The 22,245-nt window shown below is 41.0% G+C and overlaps 3 protein-coding genes across 4 annotated transcripts; 1 reads left to right on the top strand and 2 right to left on the bottom strand.

The window, feature by feature from the left end:
- Nucleotides 1-440: 440 nt before the first annotated feature.
- LOC143007791 (glutathione synthetase-like) lies at nt 441-13,003 on the bottom strand. 2 transcript variants are annotated; one of them, XM_076159245.1, is made up of 13 exons: nt 12,884-13,003; nt 11,160-11,304; nt 9,933-10,078; nt 9,543-9,618; nt 9,296-9,435; nt 8,973-9,089; nt 8,797-8,877; nt 8,631-8,708; nt 8,485-8,551; nt 7,729-7,923; nt 1,298-1,379; nt 976-1,165; nt 441-888 (listed from the first exon to the last, which is right to left on the bottom strand). In XM_076159245.1, the coding sequence occupies exons 2-13, from the start codon at nt 11,292-11,294 to the stop codon at nt 768-770; spliced, it is 1,428 nt and encodes a 475-aa protein (XP_076015360.1). In that variant the 5' UTR covers nt 11,295-11,304; nt 12,884-13,003; the 3' UTR covers nt 441-767. The 2 variants fall into 2 exon arrangements, with proteins under 2 accessions (XP_076015360.1, XP_076015359.1); XM_076159244.1 differs by lacking the exons at nt 441-888; nt 976-1,165; nt 1,298-1,379 and adding exons at nt 6,278-6,873; nt 6,999-7,188; nt 7,321-7,402.
- Nucleotides 13,004-13,613: 610 nt separating this feature from the next.
- On the bottom strand, nt 13,614-19,230 carry gss (glutathione synthetase). The gene is made up of 13 exons (XM_076159328.1): nt 19,114-19,230; nt 18,335-18,476; nt 17,691-17,836; nt 17,464-17,539; nt 17,102-17,241; nt 16,817-16,933; nt 16,592-16,672; nt 16,302-16,379; nt 16,089-16,158; nt 15,624-15,818; nt 15,201-15,282; nt 14,873-15,062; nt 13,614-14,294 (listed from the first exon to the last, which is right to left on the bottom strand). The coding sequence occupies exons 2-13, from the start codon at nt 18,464-18,466 to the stop codon at nt 14,171-14,173; spliced, it is 1,431 nt and encodes a 476-aa protein (XP_076015443.1). The 5' UTR covers nt 18,467-18,476; nt 19,114-19,230; the 3' UTR covers nt 13,614-14,170.
- Nucleotides 19,231-19,566: 336 nt separating this feature from the next.
- On the top strand, nt 19,567-21,851 carry LOC143007789 (U8 snoRNA-decapping enzyme). Its single transcript, XM_076159242.1, has 5 exons — nt 19,567-19,663; nt 19,846-19,980; nt 20,180-20,220; nt 20,960-21,197; nt 21,459-21,851. The coding sequence occupies exons 1-5, from the start codon at nt 19,616-19,618 to the stop codon at nt 21,699-21,701; spliced, it is 705 nt and encodes a 234-aa protein (XP_076015357.1). The 5' UTR covers nt 19,567-19,615; the 3' UTR covers nt 21,702-21,851.
- Nucleotides 21,852-22,245: the final 394 nt, after the last annotated feature.

Below are 22,245 nucleotides of genomic sequence, written 5' to 3'. Positions count from 1 at the left end.
GTAGGACAACGTATTTAAAGTTGATCCAACCCCAGACTAGGTACAAAGTGTGTCTTACGTCAGTCATTAATAATAAAAATCAATAATGCAAGCTACCTCAAAGATAAGCATCTATGGTAGAGGCTGACACCTATGGCTGGCTATAGGATCATCTAATCATTTATGTTTCTTTGATGCCCCCTTCTGATCACCATGAAAACTGAAGATGTTGTCAGATTTGAGTGGAAGAATCGTGACTATGACCACTCACAGCACCATAAGTGACATAAATAATGCAACATTTCCTACGGAACACTTTGACTCATCAAGCAAATGAATGACAGTGGGGTTGTCCCAAATGTCTCCTCCATCCCCTTCTTCTCTCCCTGACCCATGACACCATACTTGCCTCCTCCACCACAAACACACAAACACACAAACACACAAGGACACAAATGAAGTTCTCATCATTTATACTTAAACATCTGTAACATATCAAAATAATCTTAATAATCTTATTACAGACCCCACGACTCCTGATCTTTTTTGATGCCTTTGGTTTTACTTCCACCTAGTGGCAAACTACGAAACTGCAACTTTCTGTGGGTCAATATACAGTACATACAGGTATACAGTACATACTGTTTGTAACAATGCAGATCTCACCTTCAGTCATAACATGTACATCAAATATAAACATACATTATTTATCCCTTTAAGTTGTAAAAGAGGAGAGATGGCGTCCCGCTTTATAACAAAAAGAAGGGGCTCCTGTAAACACCTGGTCATCAGACGATCAGAGGACTGTCATAGACGTATCTAGCAGATTCTCCTCCATCATCATATTTGGTATCACATGTCTTCATACTGTGACCAGTGACCTCATTCAGGACCATTTCTCCACCATGTCTGAATGAAGACACATGCATCAAGATGAAATGTATGCTTTTACTTTCCATTTATACTACTATGTGTATATATATGAGTATACTGTACCTCACATAGGCTCCACATACTCCTATCTCACAAAAAACAGAGGCCAATGTGACTGGTTGTCCACGCTGCACCAGGAAATTCTGCTCTATTTTGGGTCGGATCCTGTCCATCAGAATGTATGAAGCTCGTCTTTTGTCATTTTTAACTTCTTCTAATACTCTGACAAGGCTCTCTCCACAGAAATTGTTCCCTGAATGGTAGAACAGAGCTGTGATGTACTCTCGTTGTGTTTTGGCAAAGACATTGTTGAAAGGTTGGGTGGTGATACCATGAAATACAGAACAACTCAATGCAAAAGTCTTAAAATAATAAGGTGTCTTACCTCCTGCTTCTCTCTGAGGCTTCAGGACAAAGCAATGTGGGTTAGCCAAAGCCATGGCCACTGTTTGGTCACCTTCTGAACCCTTAAGCCCAGAGGAGATCAAATTTACATTTCGTCAAATCATGTTCAGTCCAAGTAACTAACTAACTACTAAGTACTGTTGTCATATAAAAACGATCAAAATGTATCTTCATTCTTAATCAAGTTATGAAATGGTGTGATCTTCTCTCTCTCTCTCTCTCTCTCTCACACACACACACACACACACACACACACACACACACACACACACACACACACACACACACACACACACACACACACACACACACACACACACACACACACTTCTGTTCCACTATGAATAGCATGTGTGGATCCCTCACCATGTCTAAAGCGTAGAGTCCAGTGAATGTTTCTCTGATCTGTTCCACTACTTGTGGCTGGTTAGGGAAGAACTTTTCCAGAACTCCAGGTCTGGCCAGAACCTGCTGGACCTTCTTGGTTCCGGCCAGATGAGTGCCGATATCAGGACATTTCACAGCCAGGGAACGTTCCATCATAAGACGAGCATCCCAACTCTGCACGGTACATAAATGTATGCCTTAGAAATGACTTAAAACTGAGGAGGTGACTGCTGTTGAAAGGTGGCAAGACATTGTTACATTTCTACGTTCATATTTTAGTTTAATTTGGTTACATTTGCAATGGGGGGGGGGACGATATAAAACAACAACCAGGCCAAAGAGTTGCGGTAAAACAGACAGACAAACCTGATAACAGAGGATACAAATACATGGAGCAATAATGTTAATAATGTTATCTGGACGCTCATTCTACCTGAGGCGGTACTTATTAACACCGCTCCTCTTCTGATCCCGTGCCGCGCACCCCCTGTAATAGCTCTGCCCCACTTGGGGAACCACTGTGTTACAGAATTACAGCAAAACTAAACAGACTGATGAGAAATGAAGCTTTCAGGTTGCAGTTCAGGACGTATGGGTTTGGATTGGTTGTCCCCATTGTCTCTACCTGGTGTGTGGTTGTCACCACTTTGTCCAATGCAATGTATTTAGCTATTTACTTATTTTCCATTTTTTGCAAAACCCTACTGATCTCACTCAGAAAATATCCAATTAAATCCTATATTTATGAATATTTAAATAATACCAGACCTGCTCAGTGTATTGATCTGGCATGTATCCATAGCGATAGTACACAACAGCTACCTCCAGCCCATAGCTGTAAAGTGTGTGAGACAACGTCTTAACAGGATGAAGATAAATATTCAAATTGTAATTCAATTCTGGAGGTTTCACAGCTGTAAAAGTAAATGCAAACTCACACAAACAATTTCTTGTCTCCATCAAGAAACCCTGATTTGGACACGTCCTCAAACTTTCTACGGATAACAGGAATGCCTCTGTATAGAAACAAGATAAAAGCAGTGATTTTACCAGGACTAAATGTCTTCTCTGCTTGGGAAAATCCTCAGTTTTCTGTCAGCAGCCATTTGTGTTTTACCTTTCCCATAGTTTGTTCTCAATAAAACGATGGTTGAGCTTGCTCAACTCGACTTCCTCAACCAGAAACATAAGTACAGCCCTTCAAAGAGAAACTCAGTTAGAATGTGTGTGTATAAAACCAGTTTGGTCCTTATTATCATATTTACTTTGGCTGGCCGTACAGCTCCCAGGCCTTTGCTAGAGCTCTGCTAACTCCATGAGTGCTTAAGGTGTCTGGAACACGCTGGCTCTCTTCCTGCAGACCAACTAACCTCAGCATGTGCCTGCAAACAGAGCGGGAGCCACAGTTCATAGAAATGTATGAAAATGGAAATCAAGTGTTAGTGGAGGAATTTGTTTTTCGTTGCCAGACAATTAATTTTATTTACCTCTGAAATTTAGGAGCGATGTTGTACAAAACTACGCTTTGTTCTATCCCAATTGTTAGACTCTATATTAATTAGTCACAGTATATTTTGTACAAAAGCACATGTGTTCAAATACCTGTGCACCACAGGGAGGGAATCTATAACACCAAAGGAACTTGCAGAAATTGTGTTTATCTCCATCTGCTTCAAGAACAAACTTCCATCCTCCCTCTCCTCCATCATATAGTCAGACCGGTTCACACCCAGAACAATGGACTGGAATGAGAGGCAGAACTCCAAAATCAGAAACACAGACCAACCGACTTTTATATCTGTTATATTACACATTCCATGTTAATTCCATTTGAATCATTCTCATTTTTCCCACCTGAGTCTGGCCTTCCTGCTGTACTGTTTTGTAAATGTCAAACAACTTAGCTGTGAATTCATCTGTCTGGACAGTGCTGTGATGGGAAAAGAGAAACATTTCACTGATGAAACACTGCCCCTCTTTCTGCACCTACAGGCTTTGATGTTAAATAAACCATTGAGAGAAATCTTGACCAAATATTAGAAAAATATCATCTTGATTGTTAAATCTATATTCACTCAACCATTTTCTCCAAAGCAACAAATGACAACTTTGGAATCGTTGTCACTGCATTTCTGTCATCAGTCACAGACAGTTTTCCTTTGTGTTTTCGGGGAAAAGATGTTGCGTTCACTATCAACAACATCCTGTGTACAAAACCAAGTCAGCAACATTTTCCTCATGTACCCAGCGAGAGCCTCTTCCAGAAAGTCAGGGTCCTGGCTGATCTTGTCCACCAGTGTATTGAAGTGTGTTTGCACAGCCAATGCCTGCAGTAACACAGCTTTAGGCAGAGGGGTGGGAAAGAGTGTGAATGCAATGTAGGACACCACCTGAAACCACAGCACAGTGTTACACACAACCAAGCAAAAATGTTTATTTGTTCAGAAATCCAGACGTCTCAAAGAAATTAAGACAATGGGCTGGTTTTGATTGTTGAAAAAGTGTGTAAAATGCAGATTAAAACAGAAAGCACAAAAAGAAAATTCTCTTTTACCTACTGAATGAAACAGTACAAATTCAAGATAATTAATGCTTTAACTGCAAAAGTTGATTGGTTAACTTTTGGGAAGCATCTTTTTTGGCATTGGGGTTTGTAAAGTCTTAGGATAAGATACTGCATGTCACAGATATACAGCGTTCTCCAAATGTTGGGACTGTGGAAATCTTAAGAGTGAAGATCTTAAGTAAGGGTCTAGAGAAGAAACCACACAAAGCAAACATACTGTATTGCATAATTTCACATTAAACAAAGAGCTACATTCATATGGCTGCCTTACCGCAGATGAATTTGGCATTTTATCTGTTCGACGAAGGATCCCGTGTAAAAATACCAACTCTTTTGCTTCATTGACTAAGTACTTCAGTCTGTTAGGGTCCAGCATCAACTCCTGAAGAAATGCTTTGGTTTCCATTTCTGTGGACCTGAGGTACAAAACACAGAATATCTTTCACAAACCAAATGAACAAAGAAATGAAAAGCACATATCCAACTTACAAAACTAGGGCTGGGGTGACGCGACAATGTCAAGGCGGCAGCATTCCAGCAAGGTAAGTACTGTTTACTTTGTGTCTCCACCCACCAAATGTGATAAAGTAGGATGATCAACACGCAAAACGTGTTTCTCTTTGAGGTAGTCACACAACACCAATTTGCACTGCACTAACTTCACTGCAAGATGATTTTATGTTGGCCTGCTAAACTTCAGGTTGCAGTTATATATTCTGAAAGTGACTTGAATATCACATTCCCTCATTTATTTTTGTTGTTGGATGCAGATTGCACTCAATCACTTTTCCTTGAATTGAAGCAATATGTTGGATTGCAAATGGACATTATCAGTCAAAAGCAAACTATTTTTTTAAATAACAATTATTATAACAATAACAATAGTAATAATAATAATAATCATCATAATATTTTAGAAAACACTGAAGTTATAATATAAATATTGAGTTTGATATTCATTTTGGGGAAATAATTGTTATATTAATTGCATAATAAAAAAATCTGTAGATCGACTACTTAATCTGTACATTAATCGACGTTTAGTCGATTAAAAAAGTTTTTAAAAAGTATCTTCGTCACGACTAACTAATCGACTAACGTTTAGTCAATTAATCAACAGAGTAATCTACAGATTTATTTTTGTTTAGTCACTAAACAAAAAAATAATCTGTATATTAATCATTTAAAAAAATATTTGTTTGGTGCAGCCCTAAACAAAACAAATGCTTTGCTTTCTGAACTGTGTCACCGTGTTTGGAGTTAAAGCAGGCAGCACCACTATAAAGCCCTTCTTCTTATGCTGGAGATCATAGACTGTGACTTCTCTGGCACATTCAAATCACTTTTGCCATAGAAGTAATTCAGAATTATTTGGCTTTTGGGTGGTGCTACTTCCCGTATTTTGGTCACCATCTTATAGGTTGGTAGGCCATTTATTAAACATTCAGCAAACAAATGAACATGCCTGAAAATATATTTTAATGCTGATGCAGATGGTTTGGTTTTTGACGACTTCTGGTCCATGGTGTTCTCTGCACTCACAGAGAGTTCCATATCCCCTAGTTTCTAATCTGGGAAATGACTGAAATCATGCCTTCTTGTGTTTGACAACCAAGAGCCAGTTCTCACTCAGAGCAGCAATGTTAAAGTAATAGCAACTCAGCTCTCCAGCAACAAAGGCTATTCTCATATGGGTTCTATCAGAGCTACCATACAAGATGACGCACTGTACATGAGGTAAACCCAGTGTTATGGGTGAACCCAGGCCGACCAGTCCCCCATATTGGCTGCAGAAGAATGCCGGGTCATTGGTCTGCTAAGGCCTGCCTATTGTGTACCACTCTGCTCTCATCCCCTTTTCTCTCCCTGACCCATGACACCATACTTGCCTCCTCCACCCACCTGCTGTCCCAGAACTGTAGGAAATTAACTGAACTGAAGGAACTCTGCCTTATGTATTTTTTCTGTTACACAAACACACACAGACACAAATGAAGTTCTCATCATTTATACTTTATATCAAAATAATCTTATTATTACAGAACACACGACTCCTGATCTTTTTTGATGCCTTTGGTTTTACTTCCACCTAGTGGCAAACTACGAAACTGCAACTTTCTGTGGGTCAATATACAGTACATACAGGTATACAGCACATCAAATATGAACACAGATTATTTATGACTTCAAGTTTTAAAAGAGGAGAAGTGACGCCCTGTTTTATAAAAAAAAAAGGATCTTGGTCACGACTTGCTTATATTGTAGCCAAGCTACTTTTCTTTCCTTTTGACTCAGGATGTCACCCCTCCTCTTCTGTACTCACCAGATCTGACTGGCTCAAATTTACAGAAAGCAGCATAAAATTGGGATGTGCGAGGTATCTGGTATATGCCACATGCCATGAACTTTTCCATTGGTCTAACATTTTATGGATAACAGAGGGGGAATATAGAAAGAAGGGGCTCCTGTAAACACCTGGTCATCAGACGATCAGAGGACTGTCATAGACGTGTCTAGCAGCTTCTCCTCCATCATCATATTTGGTATCACATGTCTTCATACAGTGACCAGTGACCTCATTCAGGACCATTTCTCCACCATGTCTGAATGAAGACACATGCGTCAAGATGAAATGCAAATGGAAGCTCATTAACCTGTAATTTTCAATCTATGTATGCCTTTACTTTCCATTTATACTACTATGTGTATATATATGAGTATACTGTACCTCACATAGGCTCCACATACTCCTATCTCACAAAAAACAGAGGCCAATGTGACTGGTTGTCCACGCTGCACCAGGAAATTCTGCTCTATTTTGGGTCGGATCCTGTCCATCAGAATGTATGAAGCTCGTCTTTTGTCATTTTTAACTTCTTCTAATACTCTGACAAGGCTCTCTCCACAGAAATTGTTCCCTGAATGGTAGAACAGAGCTGTGATGTACTCTCGTTGTGTTTTGGCAAAGACATTGTTGAAAGGTTGGGTGGTGATACCATGAAATACAGAACAACTCAATGCAAAAGTCTTAAAATAATAAGGTGTCTTACCTCCTGCTTCTCTCTGAGGCTTCAGAACAAAGCAATGTGGGTTAGCCAAAGCCATGGCCACTGTTTGATCACCTTCTGAACCCTTAAGCCCAGAGGAGATCAAATTTACATTTCGTCAAATCATGTTCAGTCCAAGTCCAAGTAACTAACTAACTACTAAGTACTGTTGTCATATAAAAACGATCAAAATGCATCTTCATTCTTAATCAAGTTATGAAATGGTGTGATCTTCACACGCGCGCGCACGCACGCGCACACACGCACACGCACACACGCGCACACGCACACACGCACACACGCACACACGCACACACACACACACACACACACACACACACACACACACACACACACACACACACACACACACTTCTGTTCCACTATGAACAGCATGTGTGGATCCCTCACCATGTCTAGAGTGTAGAGTCCAGTGAATGTTTCTCTGATCTGTTCCACTACTTGTGGCTGGTTAGGGAAGAACTTTTCCAGAACTCCAGGTCTGGCCAGAACCTGCTGGACCTTCTTAGTTCCGGCCAGATGAGTGCCGATATCAGGACATTTCACAGCCAGGGAACGTTCCATCATAAGACGAGCATCCCAACTCTGCACGGTACATAAATGTATGCCTTAGAAATGAATGAAAACTGAGGAGATGACTGCTGTTGAAAGGTTGTGAACTTTATGTGGAAAGACATCGTTACATTTCTAAGTTCATACTTCAGTTTCATTTGGTCAGGGTTAGGGTTGCTTTTGCAATACAAGCTTGTTCAGAAAAATAAAAAATGAACCCACACAAATTGACCCACTTCTAATTCCCTTTGCTACCTAACTGTGCACACTGAATGAAAACAGATCATCTCTTTGAGGGCTCCATCAGAAAAGCCTGCCCTGTTCTTAGTGGTCAGCCACAGCACAGTAGATGCTGGCCTAGTTGTGTGTAACCACATTGACCAACATGTTACTCTATAGTATTACAGCAAAACTAAACAAACAAATGGGGAGAAACTAAGCTTTCAGGTTGCAGTTCAGGACGTATGGGTTTGGAGTGGTTGTCCCCATTGTCTCTGCCTGGTGTGTGGTTGTCACCACTTAGTCCAATGCAATTTATCTAGCTATTCATTTGTTAATCATTTTTTATTGATGCAAATTTAAATAATACCAGACCTGCTCAGTGTATTGATCTGGCATGTATCCATAGCGATAGTACACCACAGCTACCTCCAGCCCATCTCTGTGGAGTGTGTGAGACAACATCTGAATAAAATTCAATTCTGGAGGTTTCACAGCTGTAAAAGTAAATGCATACTCACACAAACAATTTCTTGTCTCCATCAAGAAACCCTGATTTGGACACGTCCTCAAACTTTCTACGGATAACAGGAATGCCTCTGTATAGAAACAAAAGCGTTGATTTTTCCGGGACTAAATGTCTTTTATGCTTGGGAAATTCATCAGTTTGGTTGAATAATGTTTTACCTTTCCCAAAGTTTGTTCTCAATAACACGATGATTGAGCTTAGTCAACTCGACTTCCTCAACCAGAAACATAAGCACAGCCCTTCAAGGAGAAACTCAGTTAGAATGTGTGTGTATCAAACCAGTTTGTTCCTTATTGTTTACGCATTTGCTATTTTGATTCTTCAGCATATTTACTTTGGCTGGCCGTACAGCTCCCAGGCCTTTGCTAGAGCTCTGCTAACTCCATGAGTGCTTAAGGTGTCCGGAACACGCTGGCTCTCTTCCTGCAGACCAACTAACCTCAGCATGTGCCTGCAAACAGAGCGGGAGCCACAGTTCATAGAAATGTATGAAAATGGAAATCAAGTGTTTGTGGAGGAATACGTTTTTCGTTACCAGACAATTAATTTTATTTACCTCTGAAATTTACGAGCGATGTTACACTTTGTTCTATCCCAATCGTTAGACTCAATATTAGTCAAAGTATATTTTGTACAAAAGCACATGTGTTCAAATACCTGTGCACCACAGGGAGGGAGTCCGTAACCCCAAAAGATCCTACAGAAATTGTGTTTATCTCCGTCTGTTTCATGGACAAACTTCCATCCTCCCTCTCCTCCATCATATAGTCAGACCGGTTCACACCCAGAACAATGGACTGGAATGAGAGGCAGAACTCCAAAATCAGAAACAGACCAACCAACTATATCTGTTATATTACACATTCCATGTTAATTCCATTTGAATCATTCTCATTTTTCCCACCTGAGTCTGGCCTTCCTGCTGTACTGTTTTGTAAATGTCAAACAACTTAGCTGTGAATTCATCTGTCTGGACAGTGCTGTGATGGGAAAAGAGAAACATTTCACTGATGAAACACTGCCCCTCTTTCTGCACCTACAGGCTTTGATGTTAAATAAACCATTGAGAGAAATCTTGACCAAATATTAGAAAAATATCATCTTGATTGTTAAATCTATATTCACTCAACCATTTTCTCCAAAGCAACAAATGACAACTTTGGAATCGTTGTCACTGCATTTCTGTCATCAGTCACAGACAGTTTGTATGTGTAGTTTTGGGGAAAAGATGTTGCGTTCACTATCAACAACATCCTGTGTACAAAACCAAGTCAGCAACATTTTCCTCATGTACCCAGCGAGAGCCTCTTCCAGAAAGTCAGGGTCCTGGCTGATCTTGTCCACCAGTGTGTTGAAGTGTGTTTGCACAGCCAGTGCCTGCAGTAACACAGCTTTAGGCAGAGGGGTGGGAAAGAGTGTGAATGCCATGTAGGACACCACCTGAAACCACAGCACAGTGTTACACACAACCAAGCAAAAATACCTATTTAATGAAACAATGGTACAAATACAAGATAAGTAATGTTTTAACTGATAAAGTTGACCAGTTACCGTAATTTTCGGACTATAAGCCGCGGCTTTTCCCCCATTTTTCGACCCTGCGGCTTATATAACGGTGCGGTTTATCTATGGATTTTTACAGCTAACGGCCACTAGGGGAATTCCTAAATCTATGGATTTTACAGGTTACAGTCCTCCGGAAGGCGGCCGTGTACTGCACCTTAGCCTAAAAAATGAAGACGAGGATTAATGACTTTTCTGGTAGGCTGATTACCGTATATTTTAAGCAGCCGTGTTACTGCAACTTTAGGCTTACGCGCTTACTGTCGTGTTACAGGCACTTTATTTTGCACTTTTAAATAAACATTTAATTTAGCCATTGACGTTATGCAAATATGCAACTTGTTTGTTGAAATGTTAATAAATGGGAGCTTACTCAAACAGCCGCCTCTTTCCCGACAATCCCCTCTGTGCACGAACCCTTACATATGGTAATTACATTAAAAAACCTGCGGCTTATAATCCAGTGCGGCTTATATATGGACACATCATTCAATTTAGCTTCTGCGGCTTATAGTCAGGTGCGTCTTATAGTCCGATAATTACGGTAATTAAGTTACTGAATGTTACAGATACACAGCGTTCTCCAAATGTTAGGATTTCTTGTCCCACTTGTCTTGTGGAAATCTGAAGAGTGAAGACCTAAAGTTGGGGTCCGACGCAGAGGTGAACAAATGTTTTGGGTTGTGGGCCACATAACCATTAGTTAGAGCATTCATTACATTTGATTGATTTCATTAAATTAGTAATTAAGACGGTAAACACATCAAATACTAACTGTGTCATCTATGTTTAAGAAGAAAGAAGAATGCTCTAATGTTCAATTCTATTTTTTAAATTCATACTCGACCACTGTGCTGCGGGCCGTAGTTTGGTCACGCCTGGTCGAGAGGATACCACTCAAAGAAAACATATCGCATTCATATATAAACAAGGAGCTACATTTATGAGGCTGCCTTACCTCAGATGAATTGGGCATCTTATCTGTTCGACGAAGGATCCCGTTTAAAAATACCAACTCTTTTGCTTCATCGACTAAATACTTCAGTCCATCCGGGTCCAGCATCAACTCCTGAAGACATTTTTTGACTTCCATTTCTGTGGACCTGAGATGCAAAACACAGAACTCTTTCACAAACCAAATTAACAAAAATGGAAGGCAAACATAAGGATGAAAAAAGTCACGCCCAAATATGGACAGAGATATTTAACTTTGTTTTATCTCCATTAATTAATAAGAATGGCACTGTGATTAACTGATGCTAAGTCAGCTAAACAGAGGCATGGCACAATAGAAGTTAGATGAATGTTGGACAGTTTATCAACATAAGCTGATAGCTGACATTATAGTTAGTTACAGTTACAGTTGCAACAGCTGAGACACCATAAAAAGTGATACAAATGATGAAATGAAGTAAATGTTATCAGGTAATGATGGTCAAAAAGAAGTGCTGAAATGCCCCCACCCTGGACATTGTTCTTTGGAACACCCAATAACAGAAGGAGATGTGTGGCTGTATCCAAAACATTGTTCCTTGTCCAAGGTGTGAGATGTGATCTGAGAACATAGCTAGACCATGTGCAGCATTCCTTTCTGTGGTTAAAGCATCATCCTCAGCCTTTTATGTTGACGTTACGCCCTGAGATCCCTTTACACAACATACCCAAGCACAATTACATTAACACAGTTGCACAACTAAATTTAGATAATGGCTTCATTTTGAGACGTCCACAGAGGTTTACAGCACACACACACCGTTCAAAATTAATTTAATTTGCATCTACATCAAAATACATAAAGAAACAGACTGACTGGGACTAAAACACACAAACAAACAACAAATAGTTTTTTGTTTATTTTTTTTCTGAAAATATATCACAATGAAAGGATTTCTTTGTATGTGCTACTGCTCAATTCCATCTGAAAGCTTAGCTCCAAATTGAGCTCTGACCTGACTTGACTCAAATAAGAAACTACTTTTACTAGTTGCCTTTAATTGGGAGCAAACTAAAGTCTGGCATGAAGAGGAGAGCGATGAGCGCATCACGCAGAGCTTGATAGAGCTTGTAGGTTGACAGAGCTTTGACAGAGCTTGTAGGTTGTAGCTTGTTGTAGCTTGTAGGTTGGCCTATTTACTGGGGTAGGTTGAGTTAAAATAAAATGCAGCACTTCTATTAAGTTAAAATAAAATGCAGCACATCTACTAATTAGCTCATTGGCATAGGTTGCACATTGTTAATCAGGAGGGATGATAGGCTGCTTTGACACAACCAATTGTAGGTTATACTGCCAAAACATATGAAACATTGAGTAATATTTGTTGATCAGTGACATATTTTCCTATGTATTTTATGTCCCTGAGCCAAATCAACACACAATTTACATTTACAGATGATATGATGGCTTTTTTGACCATAACAGTAGCCTGGATGCTTGTTCCTGGACATATGGGATAAGGACTCATTGTAGATGGAATACACATTTTTGGACATAAGGTGTTCACCGTCTTGTCAACAATGCAAACCTGAAAGTTATTGAAGAAATTGTCTAATATTAAAAGGGCTCCAGCTGTCTCAACGGGGAAACCCCTGAGCGAACACGCGCCGCTGAATCACATGAGTTTGGATGCGAATATCTGTCGAATATCGAATGTCAAGTAAACCTTTTCATCTCGGTTAACTTACCTTGTGGCAGCAAATAACGACTAGTGGAGTGGGATCGCAGCAGGACTCAGTGACATTCTGACGCCAGTCAAGAATCGCTCGAAGAGAACATCAACGTTCCATTCGTTTCTCCACTCAAGAGGAGGGGGTAGCCGCGGGCTGTGTAACCCCGCCCCCATAATGGCTGGAATGTTTCTCGCGACAGTTGAGCTGAGGGCGCTTGTGAACGTGAGGACACACAACTAGCAAAACTGGCAGAACAGGAAAGTCACCGCCACAGACCACTAAAGAGTCCCTCACTTCACAGCAGTGTTTGTCATTCAGGTGCAGTCCAAAAGGTCTCAGGCTGCACGTGGTGTGGAACAGGAAGAGTGAGACTAGTCCCCTTCTCGGTACACAATCAAACTTCACAGTTGGAAAAATAAAATAGATCAACAAACTAACTGATTTTAGTGGGGTCCACTGGAACCAAGTGTATGTATTTCTACTCGCTGAGGGGTGAGATCAGGAGATGTGGGAAAGAGGGACAGAGATGCTGCTTTTAAAGTTCCCACTTTTCTATGGGCAGGACTCGATCGTTGGAAAAGGAGGTCCATGCGAGTTAGCTGCTCTCGGATGGTCTTAACCACCATTTGGAAGACCCTCAAAAATCAAAGAAAGATTCAAAGCCCATCTAAAAATGGATAGAACTCAACATGTGACCATTACCACACCTTAAAACGGCCGAATCAGTTTTACAATATCAAACTCCTACAGAGACCAAAAGCGTTTATTTTGGCGTCATGAATGGAATGACTACATTTTCACAGTCTCTACTTAATGATCAAAGGAATGTCCATCATTTTCCAGTGTGAATCACACAAAAAACAACATTCTGTCATTAAAAAAACCTAAATCAAACCAAACAAAGCCTCAACCCTCCAACAGCTGTTAGTGCATAGCAAACATCTGCTAATTCACTTTTGGTTCAATAGTATTTGGTTTCAGAAGATTAGAATTACTGATACTTTCAACCTTGTGTTTGGACTGTTTAGTCTTTACAATTACTGTGTGTTATTATTACTATTGCTTTCTATGCAGCAAATCTGCGTTGTATAGCTTCATATAACTCATACAAAGAGAGGGTAGTGATTCTAAGGCCACAGAGTTAAAACCTCTTAAGGTTCATTGCAGACATCCAGGGAGAAACTTTCCAACTGTTGGCTCAGTTTTCTTTAGATTCTTTAGCAGCCGAACGTTGCACTCAAAATTAAAATCATGATTGTCCACGTGTTTACATTTCAGTAAAGTGGGTAGCATTGTCCGTGTTCAGACCAGGAGAGGATTGTCCAGCACAGCCACTCCTGCTGCTACACCTCCATCAGCATGTTCGGAACTCTTGGTCCTCAGCAGATGACCCACACACTCATTCATCACCATGGTGTTGCCCTGCCTGTAAAGATACACATTAAATAAATACATGTATCTTTTCTGTAACATGAATGCCAATATTATCAGATTGTTTCTAAGGGAGTGGTAAAATGTTGTTGGATCCAGTCTGTAGAATAAGGTAGTGATAATACACTTCTCTGTGAGTGACCCCATTATGTGATGAGCACACCCAAGGACATTCAGGTCATGAGATGTTCAAAGACCCCCTGGGACAAGAGCAGGGCAATCAATTACTTCAAAGATTGCAGGCATTTTGTTTGATCCCTTGTTTGGTTTTGGATGTTTAAGGGAAGCTACAAAGAGCCTATTGAGCATTCTGTGAATTCTATGCAACACTTTGTGTAATCTCCACATTGCTGCATGTTAACTTTCCAGGTATGTAGTATATTGTAATTGGCTGCTAAAGTTACATGGTAAATTAACTGATAATTGTGAACATCGATCTATCTTTGAGAAGTTATTCTAGTAGTTTTTAGGAACTTATTTCGCATTCGCTAATCAACTACTGATGGAAAGCCACAAACAAAATGAATGAAATGATGAGCAGTTGAGGAGAGGACTAATAATGCAACAACTTACCTGACGTATACTCCGAACACACCCAGTTCACTGAGACAGCTGCTGATTTTCAGGGGACTATCTCGTCTCAGCAAGTAGTTTTGTACAGGGGCAGGATTGATTTTATCCATCAGTATATACGCTGTCCTCTCTGTACTCTGCTTCACCGCCTCCAGCACCTTGCTGAGCTCCGACCCATAGAAGTTGTTACCTGATAAAGATGGCGGTAATGAGATGTGGATTAAGAGTTCACTGGATGGTACAATCTAGCCAAAATGTTGATGAAACGCATTAAAATGGCATCAAGAGAGCATTAAGAGCAGACTCTTATCTGGCTGTCTCACAGTACCTCCTCCTTCTCGCTGAGGCTTCAGGACAAACTTGTCTGGGGCTGCCAAAGCCATTGCTACCGTTTTGTCTCCATCAGGGCCCTAAGGAGAGGCAGAGCAACGAAACAAAACGGGTAAATTACAGATGCAAGTAAATGATTCCTCACAGATTCTAGCATGACTAGGTAAATCCTGCTTATTGTTTTCTTTTGGCTTGTGGTTTCAGCACAAATTACAAACATGAAGTACAGTTACATACAGTCGCTTGGTCATTAGCCTGGATATCCCTTTAGATACAGTAGCTTGGCCAGTTAGTTACAATAGGATAGCCACGCAAAAATTGAAACACTCTGAGGCAACCGTGAAGATATTTGTGTCTCATCAAACTGTTAACTTCAAACTTCACTACGCTCTCCTGCACTGTGCATGTGTGGATACCTCACCATGTCTAGAGTGTAGAGTCCAGTGAAGGTTGCTCTGATCTGTTCCACTACTTGTGGCTGGTCAGGAAAGAACTTCTCCAGAACTCCAGGTCTGGCCAGAACCTGTTGGATCTTCTTCAATCCAGTCAGGTGTGTGCTGATATCTGGACATTTCACAGCCAGGGAACGTTCCATCAGAAGACGAGCATCCCAACACTTGAGATTAAAAAACAAAACTGTTTCTCTTACTTTTGCTATCTGCAAACATGTGTAGATTATCTAACGCAACACATAAATACTGTACAACATTTATTATACTGTATCCCAAAGCTGTTTTTTTGATAAAGATGCTTTTCTTTCTTCATTTTTTCTTGCCTATTACAAACTTGGGAAGGCAGTTAGACCTGTAGAAAATGAAATATTCCATCTTGACTTCACATGGATGGTCTCTAAAATGTGTTTAAGAACTAGAAATAAAGATGGCACCTGCTCTGAAAAGTAGCATTGAGGCATGTAGCCATCCCTGAAGTATACCACCGCAACCTCTTGGCCATCTCTGAAAAAACACACACATAGATGCACAAGTGCAAGTGATGGAACAGTAATAACTTGAGGTCTTACTGCTACATGTAACATACTGTATGTTAAATCCACTTTAGAAGATTAAGCCATTTACATGAAAAACAAAAACAGACTTACACAAATAGTCTCTTGTCCTGATCAAGGGACCCAGTTTCATGCACATCTCCAAATCGCTTTCTTATTACTGGAATGTTTCTAAAAAAAACATTGAGAACAACGTCACCGTTTTCGTCAGCTAAAATGAAAAGCCTAACACCTGAATGTTTCCATGACCAAATGTATAAGAAGGGGCAGGGATTGCGAGGGAAGAAAAGCGATCCGAATCAGAAACATTGGAAAAATATAACAAATCTTTCATGTATGCTCAAAATCGAAACATATTGGTTAATGGTACTGTGGTTGCTTACTTCTTCCACAGCTCATTCTCCACACGTCGCTGATCAAAGACGTTTCTTTGCTTCCCTTCAGCCAAGAACATGACGGCGGCTCTGGAATGACAGGGATTCCTCCTGTTCAAGAACTTCCACATCACCATTAAACAGTATACTGACCGCAGGCTTCAAAATGACAACTGATGAGTGCTTTGATTGTTCAAGACTCTTTCACACAGAGTCATCAATCAGAATTCCTACCTCTCTGATCCATAGAGCTCCCAGGCCTTTGCCAGCCCCCTGGCCAGACCAGCCGCAGGGTTGTTGTCTAGGATACGCTGGCTCTCGTCAAGCAGACCAGCCACCTTTAAGATGTGCCTGAGGAGCAAGATGAAGAATGTGTTATGAGAAAACAGTAAAATAAGGAATTATTGCCTGAGTCCAAGGTGCAGCTCACAGTCAGTCAACTGGTAAAACAAGTCTGCACCAAGGGGCAAAAGCTTGACAGTCTAGGAGTGAGTTCAAACACGCTAATGAATAACTCACCGGTGTACATCTGGAGTGTGTGAGGAGAGGCCGCCGAAACTTGCAGCAATGGTGTTGATCTCTATCTGCTTCAGAGACAGATCCCCATCATCTCTCTGATCCAGCATGTAGTCTGACCGATTCAGACCCAACACAACCGACTGGGGGACAGAAACACAATTCACACTGCAAAACTTAAGTACGGGTTTGGGCTTTACTCATAACTGCCAATCGCAATGACATCATTGAGTCGTCAAATTATGTGGGTGAAGAAGCATCACACACACACACACACACACACACACACACACACACACACACACACACACACACACACACACACACACACACACACACACACACACACACACACACACACACACCTGAGACCTTCCTTCTTTGACAATCTGTTTGTGAATGGCGAACAGCCTTGCGGTGAAATCATCGACTTCAACGGTGCTACAAACAAATAATGACACAATCACCTCAACAAGTGTGTTATACTGCTGCGAACAGGGATTTGGGCTAATCAGATCATGTCAAATATAGTTTATGAGCTGCCATTAAGTTTAATAGACAAACAAACACATTTTCTACGATCATATTCTACCTGGCGAGAGCCTCTTCCAGAAAGTCTGTATCCTGGCTGATCTTGTCCACCAGTGTGTTGAAGTGTGTTTGCACTGCCAGAGCCTGCTGAAACACAGCTTTAGGTACAGAGGTGGGGAAGAGTGTGAAAGGAGCGTAGGTCACCAACTGTAAAACAGGATGAAAAATAAGAAAGAGGATGATTTACACTCATTAGATTGCAACAGTAAATACAATTTGCAAACAAGTGCTTGATCTGGATCCTGATCCCACATGCCCGTGTCCTAAATCAGAGCACATTCCTAACACGACTCTGTATTGAAAATGGCTGCATCAACAATCACGGCTCAACAGTTCAGTGGTATGTTATGTTGTCCACTCAGTCGCTACAGCTCTGTTATTCATTTCAGGGCACATGTTCATAACCCTTGCTCTGAAAATGGACAAATAAATGAAAATACATTCCAACAAAAGGAGAAAACAATCCTCAGAAAAGGTTCCAGCTATGAAATGTACTGTTTGAAATGGCCACGCCTTGTAAATACCACTAAAGCTTGAAACTCAGTTAACTAGAAATACAGGTTAACGCAACTGAAAGAAACATTATAATTGAACAAACAAGATAAACGTGTCGGTACAGTCTACTTGCTGACGCTTCAGGCTCACCTCTGAGGAATTGGGGCTTTCTTGGAGCCGCATTAGGACACCGTGTAGAAGAGCCGCATCCGCCGCTATATCTGCCAGGTGAGCTATGAGTGTTTCATTCCTTAACACCTCCTCTGGAATCACCTGGGACATTCTGATTCACCTTTGCCATAAGACAAACCCGTTATGCAGGCAGACAGAACCATGAAGAGTGAAACACAGAAATCTGAAACAGGGACTCGTTTAGAAATTAGGAAATTAGGAATTCAGTTGTCCTGGAATACTGATTTAGAATGTCAGAGTGAATCAGCACTTTTTATGATTCGGTTTGCTCGTCTGACTTATTGACACACTATTGTAAACAAAGACTTTTGTTGTTGTCTAGTTCAGTCAGTCTTTATTTTTTAAACATGCATGACAATCGATTACGTTTGTTAAGTGGTGCTGACAACGTATTAAACACTGTAGTATTCTGTAGTATTTAATTACTTATTTTGTAACAGAGTAAAAGTACACAGGTGAACTTGGAAATCTAAACACTCGAGTAATGTACACATAGGCCCACAAAACATTTGAACCTTGCAGTGGAGTGTAAGTACGTCGTTACTTTATACTGCATACTATACACACTAAACACAATATAACAGCATAATCTATATGTGCGTGAGTATATGTGCAAGTTCTAACAGCCAGCTGAAGCAAAAGCGAGCCAATTACGGTCTGCTACGTGTTACAAGCTCTGGCAAACACACGTTATATTTTAGCCAAGTGTTTATTAGCTTCTAATATAAGTTTCTTACCCTCGTTGCGTTACAAAGAACTCCAAAATTATGAATACACACCAGCTTCTGCTCTCTTTGCTGAAAGGTCTGAATGGTGCTGCGGCGGCGTCGTCTTCTTCTTCTTGACATATCATGGCGGTTAGCGAACAACTTACCGCCTGTGCATTACCGCCACCCACTGAGTGTATAGAGTACTGTCGAGTGTGGATCAGACTATACTATGACTTGACGCTGAACAACTGATCTAAGAGAGAATTTATACTAGCATACAGGCACCACACAATGGCTTATTAACCTTCTTTGCCGTGTTTATCAGGTGAAGTTCTTATCAGTTAAAGTCAGCCTGTTGAGCAAATACTGTATTTACTGTATTATATGACAAAAAACAGGTAAAGTAAAGACCAGTTGTTCTGCTCCATGCCAGCAGATGGAACTAGAGAGCTTTATGACGCATTATACTGACTCGACTTCCTCCTTTTGACTTCTTGGTGTTTGCGTACAAAGCTCAGTGGAGCATACAATGAGTGGACGTTCAGCTCACAGGCCTGATTCAGCTGATTTCAGTCAGGTCTGTTATATGAACTCAGTATGAAATGACTCAATCCTGCTTGGATTAGAGCATGTTAGAGAGTGTTTGTAGTTGGATGTTTGTAGTTGGCAACGCTCGTCAAGTTGGCAGCCATCCAGAGAGGACAGGAAATTGTACACTGTTGGATTGTGCCCTGTGTGTGTGTGTGTGTGTGTGTGTAGGAGATGGAGAGTGGACAGCTGTCGAGGGTGGAGGCGTTGGCGTGCCTTGACTGCGAGCATGCATGTCATGTGATGCTTTACTGTGACACCAAAGCTCAGCTGTTTGGGAGGATTCCCATCAGACACATCATTCTGGTGAGGGAGTGGACTGTGTGTACATGACTGCAGTGTGTATCCAATCCAAAATACAAATACACATTTGTGTTTACAATTTTCTGATATACAGTTTATCTTCGGCATGAATTGCATTTCTATATCTCTGTGTGTACACCTGTGTGGGTGCGTGTGTGGACGCCTAGTCTGTGAGTGTGTAACTGTCTGTCACTCGCCACAGATGCAGATGCGCTTTGATGGTCTGCTGGGTTTCCCTGGTGGGTGAGTTGGAATATTATCTGCTGAAGCTTTTGTTTCATCCTTTTCTGTGCAAAGGTACATTTATTGAATTTCAGATTTGAAATGAAACCCCACAAAAGATCTGAAGATTATAGCAGGAAGAAAACAACACAAGCAAGAGCAGTGCAATTGAGAAGTGATTGTCATACTTTATGAAATCTGTCACATACGGATCAATCTAATATGAATCATCTGTGCAGCCGCGTTTGTAGCTGTGATGTATTGGAATCACTGCCAAGAACGCTGGGGTATAATTAACCAACACTTCAAAACTCTGTAATGCAACAAGAAGGAGAAACTGAAAAAACAAGGCAAAAACAGTTAAATATAGCTGAACAATCATCACAACAGAACAAAAAGACACTCAGCAGCACTGATAGAATGATTAATAACAGGGTCCTTTATGTAACCTCAAAAATTAAGGTCTTTTACCAAGACAGGTGAGAGAACAAATGATCAGGAAAATGAGGAACCACAAAAAAAATTGTAACCTCACAAGTTTTACTAAATTGTTATTTGTTGCAGGCTTTTGCATTGATTACACATTACACACGATCAATAGCTCACTTTACTGACACCGTTTTAATAGGAGTCATTAGATGGATAGAGAGAGAGAGAGAGAGAGAGAGAGAGAGATTACTTTATGAATCCCAATGGGAAATTGCGGAATTTTTAATTTCACATCTGATTCTGACCTTTGACCCCGCACCCCTCACCTCAGGTTCGTCAACCCCTTGACAGAGACCCTGGAGGAGGGGCTAAGCAGGGAGCTGTTGGAAGAGCTGGGCGTGGCACTTCCTATATCCATAGAAGAGCACGTGGCATCCTGCCATGCTCCTTCTTCTTCTCCCTCCTCTGCTCCTCTCATCACTCACTTCTATGGAAAGAAGATGGAGGAGGAACAGATTAAGGAGTTGGAGACAGCAGCTGTATCCACAGCAATAGATCATGGACAGGAGGTTAGTGTGTGTGTGTGTGTGTGTGTGTGTGTGTGTGTGTGTGTGTGTGTGTGTGTGTGTGTGTGTGTGTGTGTGTGTGTGTGTGTGTGTGTGTGTGTGTGTGTGTGTGTGTGTGTGTGTGTGTGTGTGTGTGTGTGTGTGTGTGTGTGTGTGTGTGTGTGTGTGTGTGTGAGCGTGTGTGTGAGCGTGTGTGTGAGCGTGTGCGTGTGTCCTTCCATGAAGACCGATTGTGGCCATTTACCTGTCTCTCTGTCTTTCCAGGTTTTGGGAATGGTCAGAGTGCCTGTTTACTCCATGAAAGGTGGAGGAGGTTTCCCATCCTTCCTGTCACACTCTTTCATTGGGAGAGCTCGCTCCCAGCTGGTGGACTCTCTGCTGCACTTTAACTTGATCACGCCTGATCAATTACAAGAAGCCCTCACGCACTCTATGAAGATACACACACACTCCTCAAAAGACCTGCAGGCAGCCCTCACACTCACAGAGAAAAAAGGAAAATGTTAATGAGACACACACATTGGTTTTCATGTCCACATTTTAATGTGCGCCTCACACACACACACAAGCAATTATGCCGATTTTCGAAACTGATGTCTCATAATTTCCTGCTGTGAAACATAATATTTTGCTTTAATGTGAATAAATTCATTTATAGTGGTACATTTCTGTCCTCCGTTTCTTTTTCAATGGGAATCACTAAATAGAGATATTGATGATAGATATGAAATGTATTGTTTCAGTACATATAAAACACAAAGACAAAAAATGAAGTGAATTACAATGCAACAGTGAATGACGCCAAATGAATGCCTTATATGGCCGTGCATGACAGGCAGTCTGCATGTGTCTGGCTTCAAAGGTGCATGGACTGCAGAAAGGCTTCCTGTTTTCAGTCCGGTATCTTTTTTGGAGGTTTCATTTGATGCAATCCACAGATCAATTATTTCTGCGACATCCTATACAGCCAGCAGCCGAATATTAGATTTTGTTTAAGTACACCCTCGATGCTCATAATGTGCCTGTGCCAGATGTTAGCAACCTCATTCCC

This window comes from Genypterus blacodes, unplaced genomic scaffold (assembly GCF_046128005.1).
Source record: "Genypterus blacodes isolate CSIRO-AG114 ecotype Tasmania unplaced genomic scaffold, CSIRO-AGI_Gbla_v1 ptg000094l_1, whole genome shotgun sequence".
In the NCBI taxonomy this organism is placed as follows: domain Eukaryota; kingdom Metazoa; phylum Chordata; class Actinopteri; order Ophidiiformes; family Ophidiidae; genus Genypterus; species Genypterus blacodes.
This window is presented reverse-complemented; position numbering and strand designations above follow the sequence as displayed.

Excerpts from the sequence above, each read along its gene's own strand:
- LOC143007789 (XM_076159242.1), top strand. The coding sequence starts at position 19,616 with ATGAGTGGACGTTCAGCTCACAGGCCTGATTCAGCTGATTTCAGTCAG. Across the intron at positions 19,664-19,845 it reads ATTCAGCTGATTTCAGTCAG|GAGATGGAGAGTGGACAGCT; the intron begins GTCTGTTATATG and ends GTGTGTGTGTAG. Across the intron at positions 21,198-21,458 it reads CAATAGATCATGGACAGGAG|GTTTTGGGAATGGTCAGAGT; the intron begins GTTAGTGTGTGT and ends CTGTCTTTCCAG.
- gss (XM_076159328.1), bottom strand. The coding sequence starts at position 18,466 with ATGTCCCAGGTGATTCCAGAGGAGGTGTTAAGGAATGAAACACTCATA. Across the intron at positions 17,837-18,334 it reads AAAGCCCCAATTCCTCAGAG|TTGGTGACCTACGCTCCTTT; the intron begins GTGAGCCTGAAG and ends CCTGTTTTACAG. Across the intron at positions 16,380-16,591 it reads GAGAATGAGCTGTGGAAGAA|AAACATTCCAGTAATAAGAA; the intron begins GTAAGCAACCAC and ends TGTTTTTTTTAG.
- LOC143007791 (XM_076159245.1), bottom strand. The coding sequence starts at position 11,294 with ATGGAAGTCAAAAAATGTCTTCAGGAGTTGATGCTGGACCCGGATGGA. Across the intron at positions 9,090-9,295 it reads TCCCTCCCTGTGGTGCACAG|GCACATGCTGAGGTTAGTTG; the intron begins GTATTTGAACAC and ends CTCTGTTTGCAG. Across the intron at positions 1,380-7,728 it reads GACTCTACACTCTAGACATG|GGTTCAGAAGGTGACCAAAC; the intron begins GTGAGGGATCCA and ends TCTGGGCTTAAG.